Source organism: Oncorhynchus tshawytscha, linkage group LG12 (assembly GCF_018296145.1).
Source record: "Oncorhynchus tshawytscha isolate Ot180627B linkage group LG12, Otsh_v2.0, whole genome shotgun sequence".
Classification (NCBI taxonomy): Eukaryota; Metazoa; Chordata; class Actinopteri; order Salmoniformes; family Salmonidae; genus Oncorhynchus; species Oncorhynchus tshawytscha.
In genome coordinates, this window is record NC_056440.1 from 41,130,060 (window position 1) to 41,154,789 (window position 24,730).

The 24,730-nt window shown below is 42.0% G+C and overlaps 1 protein-coding gene across 2 annotated transcripts; it reads left to right on the forward strand.

Moving 5' to 3' along the window:
- Nucleotides 1-1,268: 1,268 nt before the first annotated feature.
- Nucleotides 1,269-23,811, forward strand: snapc4 (small nuclear RNA activating complex, polypeptide 4). 2 transcript variants are annotated; one of them, XM_042330665.1, is made up of 25 exons: nt 1,269-1,381; nt 2,159-2,293; nt 4,524-4,564; nt 4,646-4,751; nt 4,870-4,901; nt 5,027-5,167; nt 5,272-5,397; nt 10,030-10,108; nt 10,235-10,316; nt 12,132-12,233; nt 12,448-12,520; nt 12,612-12,776; nt 13,044-13,194; nt 13,492-13,598; nt 15,316-15,410; nt 15,569-15,660; nt 15,768-15,853; nt 15,943-16,404; nt 16,790-16,879; nt 17,271-17,451; nt 17,594-17,664; nt 19,904-19,960; nt 20,081-20,120; nt 20,611-22,253; nt 22,349-23,811. In XM_042330665.1, the coding sequence occupies exons 1-25, from the start codon at nt 1,372-1,374 to the stop codon at nt 22,448-22,450; spliced, it is 4,269 nt and encodes a 1,422-aa protein (XP_042186599.1). In that variant the 5' UTR covers nt 1,269-1,371; the 3' UTR covers nt 22,451-23,811. The 2 variants fall into 2 exon arrangements, with proteins under 2 accessions (XP_042186599.1, XP_024295179.1); XM_024439411.1 differs by lacking the exon at nt 1,269-1,381 and adding an exon at nt 1,644-1,800.
- The last annotated feature ends 919 nt before the right edge of the window (nt 23,812-24,730 follow it).

A 24,730-nucleotide genomic window follows, 5' to 3' on the forward strand; every position in this document is an offset into this window, starting at 1 on the left:
TTGAGTCTCATAGCAAAGGGTCTGAATACTTATGTAAATAAGGTGTATATATATCTATATATGTTGTTTTTTTAGGTGCAAAAATGTCTTAACCGGTTTTTGTTTTGTCATTATAGGGTATTGTGTGGAGAATGTTGAGTTAATTGAATTGTTATAGCGATGTTTTCATTTAATCAATTTTAGAATAAGGCTGTAACGAAATGTGGAAAAAGTCAAGGGGGTCTGAATACTTTCCGAAGGCACTGCACCACGACTAAGGGCTGTTCCTGGTACGACGCAACGCGGAGTACCTGGACACAGCCCTTAGCCGTGGTATGTTGGCCATATATCACAAACCCCGAGGTGCATTATTGCTATTATAAACTGGTTAGCAACGTAATTAGAGCAGTTAAACTAAATGTTTTGTCATACCTGTGGTATACGATCTGATATACCACGACTGTCAGCTAATCAGCATTCAGGCCTCGAACCCCCCAGTTGACAATAAAAGTTAGCACAATGATAAGCATAGCGCATAAGGGAAGTACCAAAACACTTCTATATAGGGGAGGCGCATGCAAGCAGATGAGGAATTTGGCTAGAATGGAAGAAATGGTATAGTAAAAACTGCAAAAGAGTGAATGTAAACCAGGAAAAAAAACACACTACCCTCCCCCTGTGCCCAATAAGGTTGAACTGCTCCAGGAATTTGTCACAATCGTTTGGTGGCTTTGATAAGCTTGTGCTGTAACAGATAGGAAGAGAGAGTCTGTCTCCCTCTAGCATGTGGCGTTTTTTCAGCGTTTCGCCCCCGAAGCATTCGTTTTTTAATAAAAAAAAAAAAGGAATATCCAAAACATACAATATACTTGCAGTGAAGCCGCTCAACAACTACACCACACCAGTCATCCAACAGACTCCCATTCAGAGCGACACACAGAAACACCTACGGTCAATGCCTTGCTCAAGGGCACGTCGACAGATCTCCCACAAGGCAGAACACTCCCAAGATTTTTGTATGGAGGCCAACGAGAGTCGAAGTGGTCAACAAAGTAATGAATGGCTTATTTGCTACATGAGGTTTATTTGCAGTAATATAAGTTTTATAATGCTTACGTTATGAGTTTACTGACATAAGTAGGACACGTGATATCCCGGCAACTTTGAGGAAAAAACATTTATATTCAAGTTGTCTATGTGTATTCATGGTTTGAGGCTAGTGCATACTAGCATCTCTCCCATTGAATACATGCGTCAACAACCGTTATCGATTAATCAAGAACTGATTACAATAATGAGATGTATTCACGAATCCAAATAAAGGATAGGCGGGAGCTGGACAGCCCACCGTGCCTCTGTGGACAACGACTTCCATTGTTATAGTGAAGAGACATGTGTACTTGTGAGTATATCGATAATCTTTGTCTTCAACAACGGAGCGACTCTGTACAAGGCTGTGACGTTTACTGTGATACCCGCGTTGCATTGTGGATATTTGAATATTGCAACGCACCATTTGATTATTTTAATCAAGTAATAGTATTTGAGTAGGAATATTCGTTGAATATGTGTCTAAATTGTTTATGCATGATAAACAATAATATCATTTTAAAAACAACATAAACGTTGATTCTTTCACAGTTGCATTCTGGGAAATATGTTAATATTCCAGCAGTGTCGTTTGTAGCACGTAGAGATCTTAAGTGAAATAGGATGTCAGACAATTTCATTGGGACTTAGCAAGTTAAATATATTTGTTTCTACATAATATTTTATGTATAACATAAGAAGACACATCTGTTAACTTGGATGACAGTCTTGGTAAGAAGCGTTTAGCAAGCTTTCAGATGCTCCTCCTGGTCAAGACTGCATGGCTAGCTAGCTAGCCTAGCTAGCAACATTAGAACACTTTTGACTGATGATGAAGTTGAGGGACGTTGCTTTTTTTGCACGTTGGGTTTAGTTCAGGTGTTGTTTGCTAGTTATTAAGTTACGTTAGCTACCTGCAAATGTTGTGTTGCTGCTCGCGAATGGGTTTGGATTCCAGCACGCGCCCCCTGCTTCCTTTCAATATTGTCAGCTAGCTACTGTAACGTCCTGTATTTTCAATGCATATTGCCCTATAATAAATTGATCCCTGGTTTTGTTATCATTCATTTTACATTGTTTTTCTTAAAAGGTGTCTCATCCATTATGTCCTCGGATGACCTTCTTGCACAGAGGGAGAAAGTCGAACGCCAGATTTTGGTGCTCGAGCGCACCCTTGGTCCCGAAAGCAACTCCATTGAACTATCTTCAGACAGTTGTTCATCTGGTGGGTATCTGAAGTATATTAAAGCAGTAAGTTAGGGGTGCGTGTGTAAAATCATTAGGGAAGCCATATTACAACCTATGTGTTGTGATAACTACGTTGTTTGCTCTATAACCCTGTTAATTCATATGCCTTGCGACCATGATATATATATATATATATATATACCCCAATGTAATGAAACAGGCAGGGAGCAGGTCTCGAACCCTAGACCTTCTAGCCCAATGTCCAGTGCGGATATCGACTGCCGCTCGAGCATGCTTTTGTGGCACAGTCGATAGCTCGCTGGGCTAGAAGGTTGAGGGTTGGAGATCTGCCCCCTGCCTGTTTCATTATATTGGTGTCAGAATTGATCGGAACTTGCATCCACGACAGTGCGTGTGCTTGGCCGGTGAGCGCGTTCCTGTAAGACTTAGTCGCAAGCTAAGTTAATATTCCAGCAGTGTCGTTTGTAGCACGTAGAGATCTTAAATGAAATAGAATGTCCTTTGAAAGGAGGGAGTAGTGTAAGGACCCTGGGTTTATAAGCTCTGAAATCGACTCCGCCGCTTGAGCATTATTTTGCGGCACAGCCGATAGCGTGATGGGCTTCGAGCTAGAAGGTCGAGGGTTAGAGACCTGCTCCCTGGTGTTTCATTACAATATCTAGTAATGAAACAGGTAGGGAGCAGGTCTTGAACCCTCAACCTTCTTGCCCGAAGTCCAGCGAGCTATCGACTGTGCCCCAAAATAATGCTCAAGCGGGCGGAGTCGATATCCATGCTTATAAACCCAGGGTCATTACAATATATATAGGGCTGGGCGAGACAATATAAGAAGACAGTTGCAGAATAAATTCAACCACACCTTGGTTTATTACAAAACCGGTAGCCACCTCTGTCCCGTGAAGTCCACACAGCATATTGACAGTTACATGACCTAGTAAGTTAATGTTAACAAAATCTTCAGACAACTAAATAACTATTGATTTAGAACCACCGAGTTACCGCAAGTCGCAAATTTCAACATCATAAAATCTCCTCTGCTTAGTCTAATACAGTGACTATTTAGTCCAATTGTCAGCTAAATATGATGTGGCTGTCCATGGTTCGGATTTCTGTGCATTTGTGCAAGTCGCAAAACATGTTGACTCACCCTACTTGTGGAGAAACGCCAATGACCTTTTTTTCATGTTGACGAAAAGGTCTATCACTCTGTCATACAGTACATGCTTATGTTCTTTTGTTGTCCTAGGCTACCTGGCTGAAATGCTTGCTCACTAGCCTAACTTCTATTCATGGGCAACGTTAGCTAGTTAACATTAGCCTTCTACAGATTGAACTTCCATCCACTAAGGCCAGGGCAACAACAATGTATGAATTAATGGTTGGATCCGAATCGCCATTATAATCATTGACCAGTACGGAGAATTAAGTAAAACCACAAGTCCAAATCCCTATCCCCATGGCTAATTTAGGAAAGGGTCAATTCTAGCCAGCTAGCCACCGGAGCACAACAACACAATGATGCAACTATTCATGGTTTTCTGTCAATGAGGTATGCTCTCAATGGGATTTGATAGGAGTGATGCCAAATCCAAGCTGGCTTCCCTTGACACTTTTTTAGTGTGCCAGGACCATTCACTGTTGAGCTCGCTCAGATTAGCTCAACGCTGATTGGCACATTTTGTAATAAATTTTTGTTCAAGGGAGGCCAGATGCTCGCTGGCTTCCCATGCCTTCAATGTTAAGGGCGACAACAATGTCATACTCGTTTGGACCAGACCGTATCAGATAGATGGCTTCCACGTAGAGAGACAGAGGGGCGCTGTTTCACTCGCTTGGATGCTTTCTCTTGTGAAGTACATTCAGCCTCTTGCGAATTGAAGGAAAATGATGAAACACAGAACTATTATGTTTGTTCATTCTTTTTTTGGGAGGGGGGGTTGTTTCTGTGTTATTGTTGCAGTGAGCTTGCAGAGAGAGACCCTGACCCCCAGTTTTTCAGAAGTTATCAATCTAGGTTTCATCTATGGGTAGTATTAAATGTATAGCAATTACAAATCATTGACATGAATGGGAACTTCCATTCTATGATTTCTATTTCTATGCTTTTAATCCTATCGATAACTTGAAAAACTGGACCTTAGTCTAATCATAGAATGCAATTTAGTCTCCACAACTCCTTGGCTGTGTTTGCTTGGCTAAGGGCTTCTTAAATGTACTTTAACATTTTTATTTTTTACTGTTGTCAGATGATGGATCAGACGATAATGCATCTCAACCAGAAGATTTGGTAAGACTCATTGACATCACCAATAGTACCGCGTGATTTATCTCAGATGAATTGAGAAATAATGTTAACCTGCTCTTCTAGGGTCCTCCGGGGGACCTGGAGGCAGAGCGGGAGCAAATACAGAGAGAGATTGAAGAGTTGGAGTGCACTCTTGGCCCAAATGCATCTAATGCTGAGATTCTGTCAGGTAGCCATTGCCCTTGACTTGTGTTCTTTAAACAGGTTATGCATTGTTTCATGAATACGTTTTCCTGCTAATATGCATTTCTACCACATGTGACTTCTTTTATAATGTGTTGAAACAGATGAGGATGTCCAAGGAAGTGAAACAGAATCGGTTCGTATTGATTACCATTTTCACTATTTTATGACTCCAGTTTTCAGTTACATGATGTAAATAATACAGTATGTAAAGTAAGGTGTCTGAAATGCCTGCTCTCTCCTATCTCCCACGTCTGGTAGAGCAAAGAGGACAGTGCTGAGGAGCTGGATCTACCCCAGAACACAGATACATGTCTGCAAATGAACCTTGTTTACCAGGAAGTGTTGAAAGAGAAATTAGAGGAGCTGGAGCGACTGTTATCAGACAATCAACACCAACAAGTAAGAGGCCAACAACTAAAAGCATACAGCTTTTCGTAAAGGTGCCGTATGGAATCTGTTAAAATGAAGCTGTGCGATGTAATAATATCCATCTTTCCCTACAGAAAGAGATTATGACTCAGCTGTCTGCCACAGGAACTCCCCAGGCTACCACATCTGGACAACCCACACTGAAGCTTTTCTTGGGTAGCTTTCTGAAGCCCTATTTCAGAGATAAAGTCACATGTCTGGTAGGTATCAGACTGCAGATTCAGTACAATATGAGCAGGGTCAGGCGGATATTGCTTTGGTCAAAGGTACAGTACCAGTCAAAAGTTTGGACACACCTACTCATTGAAGGGTTTTTCTTTTTGACTATTTTCTATATTGTATTATAATAGTGAAGACATTAAAACTATGAAATAACACATGGAATCATGTTGTAACCAAAAAAGTGTTAACGAATCAAAATATATTTTATATTTGAGATTCTTCAAAGTAGCCACCCTTTGCCTTGATGACAGCTTTGCACGCTCTTGGCATTCTCTCAACCTGCTTCACCTGTGATGCTTTTCCAACAGTCTTGAAGGAGTTCCCACATATGCTGAGTGCTTGTTAGATGCTTTTCCAACCGTCTTGAAAGAGTTCCCACATATGCTGAGTGCTTGTTGGATGCTTTTCCTTCACTCTGTGGTCCAACTCATCCCAAACCATCTCAATTGGGTTGCGGTCGGGTGATTGTGGAGGGCAGGTCATCTGATGCAGCACTCATCACTCTCCTTCTTGGTCAAATGGTCCTTATACAGCCTGGAGTTGTGTTAGGTCATTGTCCTATTGAAAAACAAATGATAGAATGGCTTATCGCAAGCAGAATGCTGTGGTAGCCATGCTGGTTAAGTGTGCCTTGAATTCTAAATAACCCACTGACAGTGTCACCAGCAAAGCACCCCCATAACATCACACCTCCTCCTCCATGCTACATGGTAGGAACCACACATGTGGCGAACATCCGTTCACCTACTCTGCAGCTCACAAAGACACGGCTGTTGGAACCAAAAATCTCTTATTTGGAATCATCAGACCAAAGGACAGATTTCCACCGGTCTAATGTCCATTGCTCGTGTTTCTTGGCCCAAGCAAGTCTCTTCTTCTTATTGGTGTCCTTTAGTGGTTTCTTTGCAGCAATTCGATCATGAAGGCCTGATTCACGCAGTCTCCTCCGAACAGTTGATGTTGAGATGTGTCTGTTACTTGAACTCTGAAGCATTTATTTTGGCTACAATTTCTGAGGCTGGTAACTCCAATGAACTTATCCTCTTCAGCAGAGGTAACTCTGGGTCTTCCTTTCCTGTGGCGGTCATGAGAGACAGTTTTTGTGACTGCACTTGAAGGAACTTTCAAAGTTCTTGAAATTTCCCGAATTGACAGACCTTCATGTCTTAAAGTAATGAGGGACTGTCGTTTCTCTTAGCCTATTTGATTTGTTCTTGTCATAATATGGAGTTGTTGTTTTTTTCCCACCCCTACCTTGTCACAACACAACTGATTGGCTCAAAAGCTTTAAAAAGGAAAGAAATTCCACAAATGAACTTTTAATAAGGCACACCTGTTAATTGACTACCTCATGAAGCTGGTTGAGATAATGCCAAGTGTGTGCAAAGCTGTCATCAAGGCAAAGGGTGGCTATTTTAAAGAATCTCAAATACAAAATATATTTTGCTTTGTTTAACACTTTTGGTTACTACAGTACCAGAAAAAAAGTTTGGGCACACCTACTCATTCAAGGTTTTTTCTTTATTTTTACTATTTTTTACATTTGTAGAATAATAGTGAAGACATAAAAACTATGAAATAACACATGGAATCATGTAGTAACCAAAAAAGTGTTAAAGAAATCAAAATATATACACTGCTCAAAAAAATAAAGGGGACACTAAAATAACACATCCTAGATCTGAATGAATGAAATATTCTTATTAAATACTTTTTTCTTTACATAGTTGAATGTGCTGACAACAAAATCACACAAAATTATCAATGGAAATCAAATTCATCAACCCATGGAGGTCTGGATTTGGAGTCACACTCAAAATTAAAGTGGAAAACCACACTACAGGCTGATCCAACTTTGATGTAATGTCCTTAAAACAAATCAAAATGAGGCTCAGTAGTGTGTGTGGCCTCCACGTGCCTGTATGACGTCCCTACAACGCCTGGGCATGCTCCTGATGAGGTGGCGGATGATCTCCTGAGGGATCTCCTCCCAGACCTGGACTAAAGCATCCGCCAACTCCTGGACAGTCTGTGGTGCAACGTGGCGTTGGTGGATGGAGCAAGACATGATGTCCCAGATGTGCTCAATTGGATTCAGGTCTGGGGAACGGGCGGGCCAGTCCATAGCATCAATGCCTTCCTCTTGCAGGAACTGCTGACACACTCCAGCCACATGAGGTCTAGAATTGTCTTGCATTAGGAGGAACTTCAGGGCCAACCGCACCAGCATATGGTCTCACAAGGGATCTGAGGATCTCATCTCGGTACTTAATGGCAGTCAGGCTACCTCTGGCGAGCACATGGAGGGCTGTGCGGCCTCCCAAAGAAATGCCACCCCATACCATGACTGACCCACCGCCAAACCGGTCATGCTGGAGGATGTTGCAGGCAGCAGAACGTTCTCCACGGCATCTCCAGACTCTGTCACGTCTGTCACGTGCTCAGTGTGAACCTGCTTTCATCTGTGAAGAGCACAGGGCGCCAGTGGCGAATTTGCCAATCTTGGTGTTCTCTGGCAAATGCCAAACATCCTGCACGGTTTTGGGCTGTAAGCACAACCCCCTCCTGTGGACGTCGGGCCCTCATACCACCCTCATGGAGTCTGTTTCTGACTGTTTGAGCAGACACATGCACATTTGTGGCCTGCTGGATGTCATTTTGCAGGGCTCTGGCAGTGCTCCTCCTGCTCCTCCTTGCACAAAGGCGGAGGTAGTGGTCCTGCTGCTGGGTTGTTGGCCTCCTACGGCCTCCATGTCTCCTGATGTACTGGCTTGCCTCCTGGTAGCGCCTCCATGCTCTGGACACTACGCTGACAGACACAGCAAACCTTCTTGCCACAGCTCGCAATGATGTGCCATCCTGGATGAGCTGCACTACCTGAGCCACTTGTGTGGGTTGTAGACTCCGTCTCATGCTACCACTAGAGTGAAAGCACCGCCAGCATTCAAAAGTGACCAAAACATCAGCCAGGAAGCATAGGAACTGAGAAGTGGTCTGTGGTCACCACCTGCATAACCACTCCTTTATTGGGGGTGTCTTGCTAATTGCCTATAATTTCCACCTATTGTCTATTCCATTTGCACAACAGCATGTGAAATTTATTGTCAATCAGTGTTGCTTCCTAAGTGGACAGTTTGATTTCACAGAAGTGTGATTGACTTGGAGTTACATTGTGTTGTTTAAGTGTTCCCTTTATTTTTTTGAGCAGTGTATTTACATTTCAGATTCTTCAAAGTAGCCACCCTTTGCCTTGATGACAGCTTTGCACACTCTTGTCATTCTCTCAAACAGCTTCATGAGGTAGTCACCTGGAATGCATTTGATTTAACAGGTGTGCCTTGTTAAAAGTTAATTCGTCAAATTTCTTTCCTTAATGTGTTTGAGCCACTCAGTTGTGACAAGATAGTCCTAATTTGTAAAAGACCACATCCATATTATGGCAAGCACAGCTCAAATAAGCAAAGAGAAACGACAGTCCACCATTATTTAAAGACATGAAGGTCAGTCAATCTGGAAAATTTCAGGAACTTTGAAAGTTTCTTCAAGTGCAGTCGCAAAAACCATCAAGCGCTATGAAGAAACTGGCACTCATGACGACCGCCACAGGAAAGGAAGACCCAGAGTTACGTCTGCTGCAGAGGATAAGTTCATTGGCGTTACCAGCCTCAGAAATTCCAGCCCAAATAAATGCTTCACAGAGTTCAAGTAACATACACATCTTCACATCAACTGTTCAGAGGAGACTGTGTGACTTAAGCCTTCATGATCGAATTGCTACAAAGAAACCACTACTAAACGACACCAATAAGAAGAAGAGACTTGCTTGGGCCAAGAAACACGAGCAATGGACATTAAATCGGTGGAAATCTATCCTTTGGTCTGATGAGTTCAAATCAGAGATTTTTGGTTCCAACAGCCGTGTGTTTGTGAGATACAGAGTAGGTGAACGGATGTTCGCTGCATGTGTGGTTCCCACCATGGAGGTGTGGGGTGCTTTGCTGGTGACCCTGTCAGTGATTTATTTAGAATTCAAGGCACACTTAACCAGCATGGCTACCACAGCATTGTGCAGCGGTACGCCATCCCATCTGGTTTGCGCTTAGTCCCACTATCATTTGTTTTTCAACAGGACAATGACCAAACACACCTCCAGGCTGTGTAATGGCCATTTGACCAAGAAGGAGAGTGATGAGTGCTACATCAGATGACCTGGCCTTCACAATCACCGGACTGCAACCCAATTGAGATGGTTTGGGATGAGTTGGTCCGCAGAATGAAGGAAAAGCAGCCAGCAAGTGCTCAGCATATGCGGGAACTCCTTCAAGACTGTTGGAAAAGCATTCCAGGTGAAGCTGGTTGAGAGAATGCCAAGTGTGCAAAGCTGTCATTAAGGCTAAGGGTGGCTACTTTGAAGATTCTGATTTGTTTAACGCAATTTTTTTGTTTACAACAATGATTCCATATGTGTTATTTCATAGTTGTGATGTATTCACTATTATTCTACAGTGTAGAAAATAGTAAAAATAAATCCAGGAATGAGTAGGTGTGTCCAAACTTTTGACTGGTACTGTATATCTCCAAAATTTACATTGCCTCTCCGATTCCCACAGGGCCCACCTGCTAATCCAGAAGCCAGAGAGAAGATGAGTAAAAGGATTGGACCTACTGACGACGTCAAGATGAAAAGATGTGAGTACAAAAATAATAATTGTTAGACCTTAGTGCTTCTTGCACCCTTGTTATGTGACATCACCACTATCAGAATGTGACGTGGCATCTTGATTACTTTTTAAATTGCCGGTTTTGTATTTTCAGGGGAAGGCTGGCAGAAGACTCTGCTGATAAATGCTGTCATGAAAGACAGCATGAAACGCATGATACAGCCCAAGCTGTCCAAGTAAGTAAAGAGTAAAGGGTTGTTTTCCCCTGAAGAGTATTTTATAATTTTTTAAATTCATCATGTACAGTGCCTGTAGAAAGTCTACACCCACTTGAGCCTATGGAAGGAGAATCGATAACACAAATTTCAACTGCAACATTTGAACATTTTGTTGCTTTTTAAAGTGGGATTGAAATAGATGTGATTTTTTTTTTTTGGTATTGATCTACATAAAACACACCATAGTGTCAAAGCGAAAAGAAAATGCATATTTTTTAAAAACATAAATAACTCAAGTATAGTTGTTGTATAAGTATCACCCACCTTGTTTAGGCAAGACTAAATTAGTTCAGAAGTCAAATATGGCTTAAATCACAAAAGTTATATGGATTATTGTGTGAAATAATAGGGGTTAACATGATTTTTGAATGACTACCTCTGTCCTCCATAAATCCATCATCTGTAAGGTCCCTCAGTCAAGTATTGACTTTCAAGCACAGATTCAACTACAAAGACCAGGGAGATTTGCGAAAGCCTCATAAAGAACGGCAGTGATTGGTAGATGGGTAACAATAACAAATCAGACATTTGAATATATCTTTAAGCATGGTCAAGTTAATAATAATGATGTTGTTGATGATATATTAAACCACCCAGACACATACAGTTCTTCTGAACTGAGCTTCAGGACAGGAAGGACATTTCTTAGGGATGTCACCCATGAGGCAATTGGGTGATTTTAAAAAGGCTACAGATTGTGGCTGTGATGGGAGAATTTAGGATGGATCAACAACATTGTAGTGACTCAAAAATAATGACCTAAAATACAAAAAGAAAAATATGCAGAATTAAAAAAATGTTCCAAAACATGAATGTGTATTTAACAAGGCACAAAATAACGCTTTGCCTAAATGCAAAGCGTTATGTTTAGGGAATGGTGGTGGCTGCATCATGGTATGGGTATGCTTGACATGAACAAAGACAGGCAAAAATCCTAAAGGAAAACCTGCTTCAGTCTGCTTTACCCCAGACACTAGGAGAGGAATTCACCTTTCAGCAGGACGATAAACTACAACACAAAGCCACACCTACACTGGACTTGCTTACCAAGAATACAGTGAATGTTCCTGAGTGGTTTTGACTTAAATCTTGAAAATCTATAGCAAGACTGGAAAATGTACGTCTAGTCATGATCCCCAACATCTTGACAGAGCTTGAAGAATTTAGAAAATAATAATCGGCAAATATTGCACAATACAGGTGTGCACGAGCTTTGCACACTTGCTAAAGGTTTTTCTAACATGTATTGACTCTGGGTGAATACTTATCTATTCACGCTATATTAGTGTTTAAGTTTATATTCATCTTTAAAATTATATATTTTTTCTTTTACTGACATTACAGAGTATTTTATGTAGGTCATTGACAAAAAATTACAATTAAATCGATTTCAATCTTCCTTTGTAAAGCAACAAAATGCCAAAAAAAGTGTAGATGGATTTTGAAACGGTAATGTGTTATTCGCTCCTGTGCTTTTCAAAATGTAGTAAAACTTCTGATTTTTACACAGGGTGTATGAAATGTAGTTGAACATTTATTGAGGATTGGTGTCGGCCCATCTGGAGGCTTTAACAACTGAGAACGTTCTACTCTGGCTGAAAATAGTAGTGTAGGCCTACTATGATAGCTGTTGTATTTTATTTCTCTTTGTTTTTGTGTTTTCAAGCACTTTGAGATTATTTCTGTAAAGAAAAGCGCTGTAGAAATTGAATAGATTAGGATTATTAACCCAATGGCCTTCATGAATGACATGAAGTTTCTATTGTCTCATAGGGTGGAATACCTTACACAGAAAATGGTCAGCTCTGAAAATGTGGAAAAGCAAATCCTGCGGAAACAAATCACTGAAATTGAAAAGGACATCGAGGCCATCAGGTGATTACCGTCATAACTCTTTCATGGGAAGTAATGACCTAGCCTATTAAATCCAAGATGCGTCAGGTTATCTTGTCAGACAGGTCTGTTTTGTTCTCACTTAACGCAAAGCGGTTAAATGGATTTGAATTGTTTAATCAATATGTATCGTCACGTTCATTCCTGAGTCAAACCATTGCTGTATGACTGTTTCCGGATCTGCTTTACCTTGCAGTGCACTGAAGGAGGATGAGCTGATGGGTGGCCGCTATGATGACCATGATTGGCAAAAGATTTCCAATATTGATGTGGGTTGAGTAACTTCGGTCATCCCCCCCGTTTGTTTTCCTATTGTTAAAAAGGCTTAAGTGTTGACTCTGAAATCGTATTCCTATCCAGTTTGAAGGCATCCGTGAAGCTGAACACATAAAAAGCTTTTGGCAGAACTACCTGCATCCCTCCATTAACAAAGCCAGTTGGAAGGAAAACGAAATTGAGATGCTCAAGAAAGTCGCTTTAAAACATGGGCACCACAACTGGGATCTGATTGCTGATAAACTTGGGGTAAGAGCAGATGTATAGTATTGGCCAATCATGAATCATGGTCATCACCCCTTCCTATCAGTGGGATCCAGAGGCGTGATTTCCAGTCCTGATTTGCACAGTTTGATTGGGCTTTGCTTAGAGATAAGTGAACGGTTAAAGTTTCTCGGTAGTAGGTAGATCAAGTGTAATTCCCCGAACGTCTTAACACAATCCATTTCTTTGAATGTGTAAACGATTCAGCGTTATCCATTCTGAACTCATGTCCCCCCTGTCTGTCACACACAGACCAACAGGACAGCCTTCATGTGTCTCCAGACGTACCAGCGCTACATCTGTACCGACTTCAGGAGGAGGAGGTGGGGCGGCGTGGAGGATGAGATCCTTCGAGAGCTGGTGGAGAAGATGCGTATCGGGAACTACATCCCGTACACCCAGAGTAAGTTCCCACCTCCCAGTGTACACCCTGGGGTTTTACGCATGAACTCTTTTTAAGAAATTGTTTGTGCACGTCGATGACGGTTGTTGTTATTGATGTCCCCTTCACTGTTATGCCCCAGTGGGGCGAGAAGCTCTCGGGATACTACTTACTGTCCACTGCTCTAGTCTACTAACTACTTTCTCTAGACATGGTGCTTGTTCAATACAAGATACTGTAGCTTGTTGTTGTAGTGCGTCGTGTATTGGGTTCTGGAAATTTCACTTGCTTTTTCTGTGATTTTCTGTTTTACTCCAGTCTCCTATTTCATGGAGGGCCGGGATTCATGCCAGCTGATGTATCGGTGGACTCAGGTTCTGGACCCCACCCTCAAAAAAGGCTATTGGTCTAAAGAAGAAGATGAGGTATGGTCAGGAGGGTTTGGGGATTCTTTTGTTGGGAAATTGATTTGATTCATCGAATCTGTTACAAGGGCAGTTTGAGATGTGCCGATATGTACACTACCGTTCAAAAGTTTTTGGGCCACTTAGAAATGTCCTTGTTTTCCATGAAAACATACATGAAAGGAGTTGCAAAATTAATAGGAAATATAGTCAAGATGTTGACAAGGTTTTAAATAAATAAAACATTTAGTTAAAATAATAATTGTGTCCTTCAAACTTTGCTTTCGTCAAAGACGAAAGCCTTGCCGACCTTTTGGAATTCTAGTTGTCCATTTGTTGAGGTAATCTAAAGCGATTTCACCCCATTCTTCCTGAAGCACCTCCCACAAGTTGGATTGGCTTGATGGGCACTTCTTACATACTATACGGTCAAGCTGCTGTCATGCTCCCACAACAGCTCAATAGGGTTGAGATCCGGTGACTGTGCTGACCACTCCATTATAGACAGAATACCAGCTGACTGCTTCATCCCTAAATAGTTATTGCACCGTTTGGAGCTGTGCTTTGGGTCATTGTCCTGTTGTAGGAGGAAATTGGCTCCAATTTAAGCGCCGTCCACAGGTTATGGCATTTTGTTGCAAAATGGAGTGATAGCCTTCCTCCTTCAAGATCCTTTTTACCCTGTACAAATCTCCCACTTTACCACAACCAAAGCACCCCCAGAACATCACATTGCCTCCATGCTTGACAGATGGCGTCAAGCACTCCTCCAGCATCTTTTCATTTTTTCTGCATCTCACAAATGTTCTTCTTTGTGATCCGAACACCTCAAACTTAGATTTGTCTGTCCATAACACTTTTTTTCCAATCTTCCTGTGCCTGTTCTTTTGCCCATCTTAATCTTTTCTTTTTATTGGCCAGTCTGAGATATGGCTATTTCTTTGCAACTTTGCCTAGAAGGCCAGCATCCCAGAGTCGCCTCTTCACTGTTGACGTTGAGACTGGTGTTTTTTTGCGGATAATATTTAATGAAGCTGCCAGTTGAGGACTTGTGAGGCATCTGTTTCTCAAACTAGACACTAATGTACTTGTCCTCTTGCTCAGTTGTGCACCGGGGCCTCCCGCTCCTCTTTCTATCCTGGTTAGGGCCAGTTTGCGCTGTTCTATGAAGCATTGTACGAGATCTTCAGTTTCTTAGCAATGTTCTTGGCATTTCTCAGAACAAGAATAGACCGACAAGTTTCAGAAGAAAGTTATTTGTTTCTGGCCATTTTGAGCCTGTAATCGAACTCACAAATGCTGATGCTCCAGATACTCAACTAGTCTAAAGAAGGCCAGTTTTATTGCTTCTTTAATCAGGGCAACAGTTTTCAGCTGTGCTAACATAATTGCAAAATGGTTTTCTAATGATCAATTAGCCTTTTAAAATGATAAACTTGGATTAGCTAACACAACGTGCCATTAGAACACAAGTGTGATGGTTGCTGATAATGGACCTCTGTACACCTATGTAGATATTCCATAAAAATCTGCCGTTTCCTGCAACAATAGTCATTTACAACATTAATGTCTACACTGTGTTTCTAATCAATTTGATGTTATTTTAATGGACAATTTGATGTTATTCGAATGTTTTCTTTCAAAAACAAGGACGTTTCTAAGTGACCCCCAAACTTTTGAACGGTAGTGTATAGTTATTTGATAATATAATTTGTGCTCCGATTTTTGGTTGTTGCAGATGCTACTGAGCGCAGTGGCTAAACACGGGGTGGGGAACTGGTGGAAGATCCGTCAGGATGTGCCTGGCAGAAATGATGGCCAGTGTCGGGACAGGTGAGGACTAATATGGACTGATCGATAGAGCTAATACATTGACCAAACTCTCACCACATTCCCTGACCATTTCCCTGTTGGCCAACCCATTTTAGTTAACTCAAACTTAAAAAGTGTTAGAACATACTGTCACTGACAAACTCTGTTTTACCCTGTAGGTACGTGGACGTCCTGGTTGGGAACGTGAAGAAGGGGCCCTTTGACGAGAAGGAAAAGGCACAGCTCAGACAATTGGTGGAGAAATATGGACGTAGGAACTGTTATAGAAAGCTGACTCGCACAGAAACTATATCAAAATAATCCATCGTCTTTCTTGATAATAATCGTCTAACGGTTCATTTGGTCCTTTTTTTATAGGTAAATGGTCTAAGATAGCTGCCGAGATTCCCAACAGAATTGACTGCCAGGTCCTTCATCAGTGGAGGAGAATGACCGGGTACAAGGTCAGTGTTGACTATGTAGCGTTCATGTCTCTCTCAACTCAATCTGTGACACTGGACACAGTTAATTCTTCTCTTGTTTTTGTAAACAGCCCAGAGAGAGGGACAAAAGTAAAAGAGCATTGCAGCGAAGGAGAAAGATCGCGGCTGTGAGAAGCATCAAGAGTAAGCTGATGAGGCTAGACGATGATGAGCACTCAAGCTCCGACGAGGAGGAGAACGTCGAGATTGAGTTTATGGACAGTGACGACGAGAAGAAACAGACGTTCATTGAACCGCACTGGTCTGATCAGGAAAGTGACATTATCAAAGACTACACCCAACCAGACATGGAGCAATGGATCCCTGTGCTAGAGAAGGAGTTTGAAGGGCTGGGGAAGGTGAGGAGCATGATGGTTGAACGGCCCAGCAAGAACACAACGCAAGAGCAGGCAACGACGGACAGCCAGGATGCGGCACGCAAGGTCATAGTGGTACGTTCCACTATCTTGGACCGCTTCGGCAAGCCTGCTGCCACTGTCATCGGACAAAACCCCCAGATCCTAGCAAAGAAGGTACCGGCATTTATTTATTTCTAAACAATCATGTGTTGCACCATTATGTGTTTACCTTAAGCACATTTTCAACACCTGTCCCTATTGTCATTTTGTTCCTAAATAGCACTCATCATAACGCATACTGTGGATCTGCATAACCATAAATATTTACTTAATCAGTGTATCACAGAACAGGATCATTAAGCTAGGCAGTTAACGTTAATCAGCAGTTTGGAGTGTGGCGTCAATTACACCGTGCTCATTTTGAAGTGGGTGTCACTGTTTATGACCTCCTGAAATAGGATGATGATTTTAGAATATGTTGGAAAGTTAGCAAGCTAACCCATTGAGCCGGCTTTGACATAAAGTAGCATGTGACATTCTCTGTGTGTTCCTTCTAAAGGATTACAACAGTGACCTGGCCATGCTGAAGGTATGCTACGGAGAGGTGAGAAACCTGATTGCTTGGAAGAAAACCAATGCCAGAAAACACGTAAGTCGCCAGGTGACACTCTCTTTGTGTTGAAACAGGTGTTTCAATTGCTTTAAAAAAAATCCAAAACAAAGTTGTTTCCAGTGGGTACATTTTTATTCATTTGTCTGTATACATTATAATACAAATATGTTGCATTATTATTAATATTATTATTACAATCCATCAATGCATCTGACCGTTTCATACAAATACGTAGATATAAACTGTTGAACAAAGGTTAGAAGGGAGTGAACAAAATATGTTGTCATAGTTGTGTGCTCAACGCTTTAGTTGCATGGCCCATCCAGCTCAATCTATGACACAGATTGAGCTTTGTGACCTAATACAGAGGTCACAGAGTCTGTGATACAGGTCTTCTGTTTTGTATCCCATGCATTTGTCTCTGCAGAAAAACAGTGGGCCTATCAGCGGTGACCAGGGGACAGCCCACAAGTCCTCAAGACAAAAGGAGTCCTCTGCCAACAGTGAAACCTGCGTCACTCTCAACTATTCCCTTCAGTTAGCAGTCACTCCCTGGGTGGGCAATGTGCTTATGCCCCCACCACCCTCTTCAAACAAGCGCCGTGAAGGTAGTTTACGAGATGTCAAGGCAATAAGTCACAACTTCGTTCTCACTTGTAGAAAACGACTATTTGCATTTTGGTGGTTTCATAATGGTTCTTTCAGGACTGAACCGATGATTTGATCCTATGATCTCTTGTTGTTTTTTAGCGGACATGGTGCGAGAGAGAGCAGAGAGCATTGGACTCACCAATAGCCCAGTGTTCTTGTTCTTTCTGCAGGTAGGGAATGAACCCACAAGTATAACACTTTCTATGAATGGGCACAATTATGTCATTTCATATTATGCCAGTCAGGTTTTACTTAAGGATGCAAGCTCCTAGGCCAGCGTTTCCCAAACTAGGGGTCGAGATTGCCTGATTTGAAAATAGATATAAATAAAATAATAAATAAATAAAATTGTGCATGGTTCATAGAACCGGGGTTACGTCAGTGGTTGTGGTTGTAATAAACGGGGGGGGTTTAATGTTTTCTTCCTACAAATGTGGCTCTATCTTTTGAACCGTTTAAGCTACAAAATATTATGACCCCAACACTGAAAGACTTTCAGGAACACATTCACTGAGTGTACAAAACATTAAGGACACCTGCTCTATCCATGATATAGACTGACCATGTGGAAACTGATCCCTTATAGATGTCACTTGTTAAATCCACTTCAATCAGTGTAGATTAAGGAGCGAAGATGGGTTAAAGAAGGATTTTTAATCCTTGAAACAATTGTTGACATGGATTGTGTATGTGCGCCATTCAGAGGGTGAATGGACAAGACAAAATATGTAAGTGCCTTTGAACGAGGTATGTTAGGCACACCAGTTTGTGTCAAGAACTGCAACGCTGCTGTTTTTTCTTTACCCTCAACAGTTTCCCGTGTGCATCAAGAATGGTCCACCACCCAACGGACATCCAGCCAACTTGACACAACTGTGGGAAGCATTGTAGTAAACATGGGCCAGCATCCCTGTGGAACGCTTTTGATACCTTGTAGAGTCCATGCCCTGACAAATTGAGGCTGTTCTGAGGGCAAAGGGGGGGGTGCAATTCAAATATTAGGAAGGTGTCCTTAGTGTTTTTGTACACAGTGTATATTTACCCACAAGCCAAGCAGGACTCATTAGGACAGAGTGAACAGACCAGGCACTAACTCGGACTGGGGGGAAAAAATAACATCAATGATGATCTTTTCTACACAATAATAATTCCCAATACCTTTCTGATGCATTTCAGTCATTTAAACCATACTACCTTCGTATTGAAATACTGTACTGTCAAAAGTAGTGTCAGACTGATTTGTAATAGACTGAATAGAATTAAAAAGTAAACTTTGGCTGTTGATTACATTCACTTTTTTATATTCAAATGGTGTCGTGTGCCAAAAAGGTTTGCGAACCCCTGATGTAGGCCTATGCAGATATTCTGGCCAGTATAGTAACATACACTACCGTTCAACAGTTTGGGGTCGCTTAGAAATGTCCTTGTTTTTGAGAAAGACGCCTCAAGTCTTCCAACTGGCAGCTTCATTAAATAGTACCCGCAAAACACCAGCCTCAACGTCAACAGTGAAGAGGCTACCTCCGGGATGCTGGCCTTCTACCAACACATTCTCCGAGAGCAACTTCTCCCAACCATCCAGGAACAGTTTGGTGATGAACAATGCCTTTTCCAGCATGATGGAGCACCTTGCCATAAGGCAAAAGTGATAACCAAGTGTCTCGGGGAACAAAACATCTATTTTGGGTCCATGGCCAGGACACTCCCCAGACCTTAATCCCATTAAGAATTTGTTGTCAATCCTCAAGAGGCGGGTGGACAAACAGAAACCCACAAATTCTGACAAACTCCAAGCATTGATTATGCAAGAATGGGCTGCCATCAGTCATAATGTGGCCCAGAAGTTAATTGACAGCATGCCAGGGCGGATTGCAGATGTCTTGAAAAAGAAGGGTCAACACTGCAAATATTGACTCTTTGCATCAACTTGATGCAATTGTCAATAAAAACCTTTGACACTTTGAAATGCTTGTAATTATACTCCAGTATTCCATAGTAACATCTGACAAAAATATCTAAAGACACTGAAGCAGCAAACTTTGTGGAAATTAATATTTGTGTCATTCTCAAAACCTTTGGCCATGAGTGTACACTGTATTTCTAATCAATTTGATGTTACTTTAATGGACAAAAAATGTGCTTTTCTCTCAAACGAGGACATTTCTATGTGACCCCAAACTTTTGAAAGGTAGTGTACAGGAAAGATTGAACACTTTTTCTTTATTGGCTTATCAAGAGCACATGACTCGTTATTATGGTACACAATTAATGCGTCATAACGTCAGCCCAGAATTTCTGAAAAAGGTTAACTAATTATAATACCATATTTTGAAGCCGTTGTCAGCGATCCTGATAGTATGACCAGTATATAATGCATTGCTCATTTTCTAATGTTGTGATCTGAAACAGGTCCTCCGTTTAGATGCAGAAGGCTGTAAGCAGATCATTAAAATGCGTAACAACCAAGTGAGTGTAATTTACTATAAACAAAAAGTTCTCGTACTTTACAACCTTCATACGGTTTTACATTTTTGCATCTAAAGTCATTTCTACTTATCAATTGTGATGTCAATTTATCTGTTTCAGGCTGTACACCTGGGAAACAAATCTTGGGAAGCGAAACAGGGTAACATTATATTTGTAAATGGCCTTGAATATGTCGTACCCTGTGAAAGTGACGGTCACTTCCGCTGTACTTCCGTATCGTTTACCATGCTGTTTTGAATTGGCTTCGTGATTGTGTAATGAAATTCATGTTAACGCTGTCAGTTATAAAATGGTGTGTGTTTGTAGAGGAACTTACTTCTACAAGATGCCTTTTATGAAGTTCTGTGCTTGAAGACAAGTGCGCTATGTCTTTGGGCATTGAAGACCATTATTTTTTATTTTTTTTTACATTTAAAAACTACAGTGCTGAGGGGCAGTCACTTCCTGGTTACTTTCAGTGTATTTATACCACCCAAAATAACTTATACATTAGCTAAGAGACTCGGTACTCAGATCAGTGATGGTCAACTGCACAGTATTTTAAAATTTGTTTTAAATACATCTATTCATCGATATTACATTTTATGTGAGTTTAATGTAAATACCCCTGTTTTATTTACTTTTTCTAGCTTCATTGAAAAACCCAAAGCAACGCCATGGTCCCAGAACAGTGGCCAGTATGCTAAACCAGAAGGGAAACGAGCAGCAGAAGAGGAAGCAGAACAGTCAACTTGTGATGATGATCCCTCAGACCTTTGTCATTGCACCGCCTGTAATACAGTCCATCCCACATCCTGCGGTCCCCTCCACTCCAACTTCCAGACAACAACTCATGCCTTCCGCACTTACCCAACTCAGACCCTCTACCCCCAGCCGACCTATACCCTCCACCCTTGGTCAACCTGTACTCTCTACCCCCAGCCTACCCATACCCTCCACACCTGGTCAGCTTATACCCTCGACCCCCAACCGACCTATACTCCCTGTTCCCCTTTCCATCCAATCCTCAACTACAGTAGACCGGGTGAATGAGGAGGCTAATGAGAATCATTCAGGGAAAAAACGCAATCGGAAACCTACTGAGAAAGCACAGGCCCTCAAGGATGCTGCGATTGCTAAAAAGTCAGTGGAAGAGTCACCCAAACGCAAGAAAGCCCGTACCAAAGAGAGCCTAGTTGTCCAGCCTTCTAACGTGGTTATGTCCCCTCCACAAACTGCTTGGGTCCTGACGCCCATTGGACTTGTGCCAATCAGTGGCATTGGCATCCAGATGACACCTCAGAATCTACCACGAAATGCTCTTGCACCTGCTTGTCCATCTCCTATTATTATCAACCAGCAAGTCCCTCTAACACTAAATGCTGCTGCAACACAAGCCTCTCCCAATATGACCTATGTCTGCCCATCTCCCTCTACCCCTAAAGACCCATCTGCCCTAATGGTATCTACTGCCTCATCTGTAGCACAGGGAACTGCCTCCCCATCTGTAAACTCTCTCTCCACCTCCATTACCATCACAAGCAACACTGCTCTAAGAATGACCAACCCAGTAAAACGCATGAGAATAACTAACCCAGTCATGCAGGCTGTGGCAACCACTTGTCCTCAGCTCAATGCAGTTTCACCTGTTCCCATGAACACGGTCATCTCGGCTCCCATCAGACCGCAGACTGGCCCTCCACAGGCTTTAGTCCTCAACGTCCCTCCAGGCTCCCTTCCAGCCTCATTCCCACAGGGAGCCATCCGAATCGTGCAGCTTAACCACCCTAAAAGTGTCCCTCTACCCCGCAATCCGGAGCTAATGCAGTTTGATCCCAACCTGATGTTCATGGAGGACCCGGCACAAGTGAGAGAGTGGTTGAGCGGCAAGCAAGGAGTTGCGCTTCCGGATTTGGGCGTCACTCTGCCCTACTTACCCCCTTTTGTCAGCAGTCTTAATACCCTATCGGGTCTCCTGAAATGTAAAAAGACATTGGCAGTTCGTGCAATGCAGCTCCTACCCCCAGAGGAGAAAGAGAACCAGGAAGAACAGCAGCAGGTAGCTGCAGTGCGGAGCTTTGTGGCAGAGCGCTTCAGCCATAACCCAGGCTACCTGCTCCTGAAGGCTCGCTTCTTGTCCTGTTTCACCATGCCTGCTCTTTTGGCTACTATCAATCCGGTGAAACTCTCCAAGTCCCCCACCCCGGACCACGGTGATGTGGAGGAGGAACCTTTCAGGAACCGTCCAGTGGAACAGATGGATTCCGGGTATGAACAGCCAACAACACTCCAGGTGAGTTCAGTCTCAAACCAAGTGTTCGTAAACACTGCCATGCCGTCCTCCTCCTCTCACTGAACCGCTGCGCTTGTGTTATGCTCTTTTCTCAGGCCCCTCTGCTAAGCACAGACGGAAAAGGACCTCCTGCTACCTCCTTCTCTGGAATCACCACAAGAAATAAAAGTCGCTACCTCAACATGGACACAGAGTAAATGGAGTCGTTTTGGAGTGACGTGTGGTCTTACGGGTTAACCAGGTTTTGTGTTTGAAAGTTCTTGACAATTTTGTGATGTTACTGGAATTGATAGAAGATGGCAGTGGATAGCTGTATTCTATGTCACTCAGTACAGAATAGTTCAGATGAATTTTAAGCTGTCGAATTTGCACTAACCCAGTGGTCACCAACCTGTTCTGAGTCAAGATCACTGAGTCCAAATGCAAGCCGATCTACCGCTCATATTTTAAATAAACGTGACTTAAGAAATGTAAGCCTACGCAACATTAGCCAGTTAAAAACAGATCTGTAGCCATGAAGTTAGTGCAGTAGGCTATAGGCCCCAATACATTATCACTGCATATTTGTTCTGATTGAGTTGCCCTGGCAATGTTCTTCTCAAGACCATTTTGAATATAAATATATATAAAACACACATTTGGTATATAATCACACTGGTAATAGATCATTTGTTTGTGAGGCACAGCTGAGTGAGCAAAATTTGCTTTTATTTTTTTACTGGACTGATGGCCTGCATCCGATGGTCAGTCTGAGGAGAAGGAGCAGCTCTTGAGGCTTCCTCTCACCCGACTCGCCATCCCTCTGCTGAGAAAATGGGACACAGTCTTCCAGCTGATGGCAAAAGTCAAGTTGCACTGCATCATTTCTGCCTCGTGCACAAATTAATGTTGTTACTCCTATGACCAGAGAAAGTGAAATATTCCTCAATATTAAAGACAAGCAGCTAATAATAACACAAGCTTATCGGAAGGCTTTTCTATACTCATTCATTGCAGCTGCAGTGCTGATTGTGGGGAGATTGGAAGTAGGGGGAATGTGCATTCTATGATGGCTTATGAAAGTGTTGACAGGGCTGAATAACTTGAACATGAACTTATAAAAACTGCAGCTCTTTGCTGTACTTGTTGAGTCTCTAGTCATGGTTTTTAAATCTGACAGTATCAACTTTGCTGTGAGTTCAAGGCTTCTTTTTACAGTTTAAGGCACAAGGACACTGCAGACATGGTGGTCTGAGCTATGATTGGTCAGTGGCAGGCCTATCGGTTCACTTGATTTGCTCTACCTTCAGACACATGAAATTGTTAAAAATGGGAACAGTCTTCCCTGTGCTAGGGCTGCTGAATCAAGTGCACCTACTGTCAACAGTGGGAAAAAACAAATAGCATGGCTTAGTTTTTAACAATCGACCTGTTGGTGACCACTGCACTAAACTAATGGTTCATATTTGTACTTGTTTTTGTTCATAATTGAATTTTTCTTATACATATTGTGAAAAGAGAAAGTTATGTTGACCTGTACATATTTTGTAATAAATCATTCTACTTGTTTAAAAATAAATGTCTGGATGGATCTTCAGAGCACTTGGCTCAGGTTGACCGTCAATGTATTTGCAGATCACAGTCCATTTATCATGGTCCATAATATACTGAAGAAAAATAAACGCAACATGCAGAAAGGTCAAAGTTCATATAAGGAAATGGTGTAAATTTACATTTATTAGGCCCTAATCTATGTATTTCACAGATACCTTTCAAAGAAAGTAGGGGCGTGGATCAGAAAACCAGTCAGTATCTGGTGTGACCACCATTTGCCTCATGCAGCGTGACACATCTCCTTCGCATAGAGTTGATCAGGCTGTTGATTGTGGAATGTCCCACTCCTCTTCAATTGCTATGCCAAATTGCTGGATATTGGCGGGAACTGAAACACGCGGTCGTACACGTCGATCTAGAGCATCTCAAACATGCTGAGTATGTCTGAGTATGCAGGCCATGGAAAAACTAGGACATTTTCAGCTTCCCGGAATTGTGTACAGATCCTTACGACATGGTACTGTAGACAGGTGTGTGCCTTTCCAAATCATGTCCAATCAATTGAATTTACCACAGGTGGACTCCAATCAAGTTGTAGAAACATCTCAAAGATGATCAATGAAAATAGGGTGCACCAAAGATACATTTCCAGTATCATAGCAAAAATATTCAGGAGGGAATAAGGAGTCAGGAGGGAATAAGCAGGAAGTAAGCAGGAAATCTGACATTCTCTATTCAGGATTTCTGGGAAAACCTGGGAATTTTGTAATCCTAGTTAATAAATGTATTAATATTATATTGTGTGTGTATATAAACTAGACAATACTTAATGAGGAACTTGTTTTGAATATCATTTGCAATGAAGAAAATCCATGTTTTTACCTTACCTTTCAAAACTAGTGTAATTAAGTTGTTTTATCACCAGAACTGTTTTTAGCAACAAA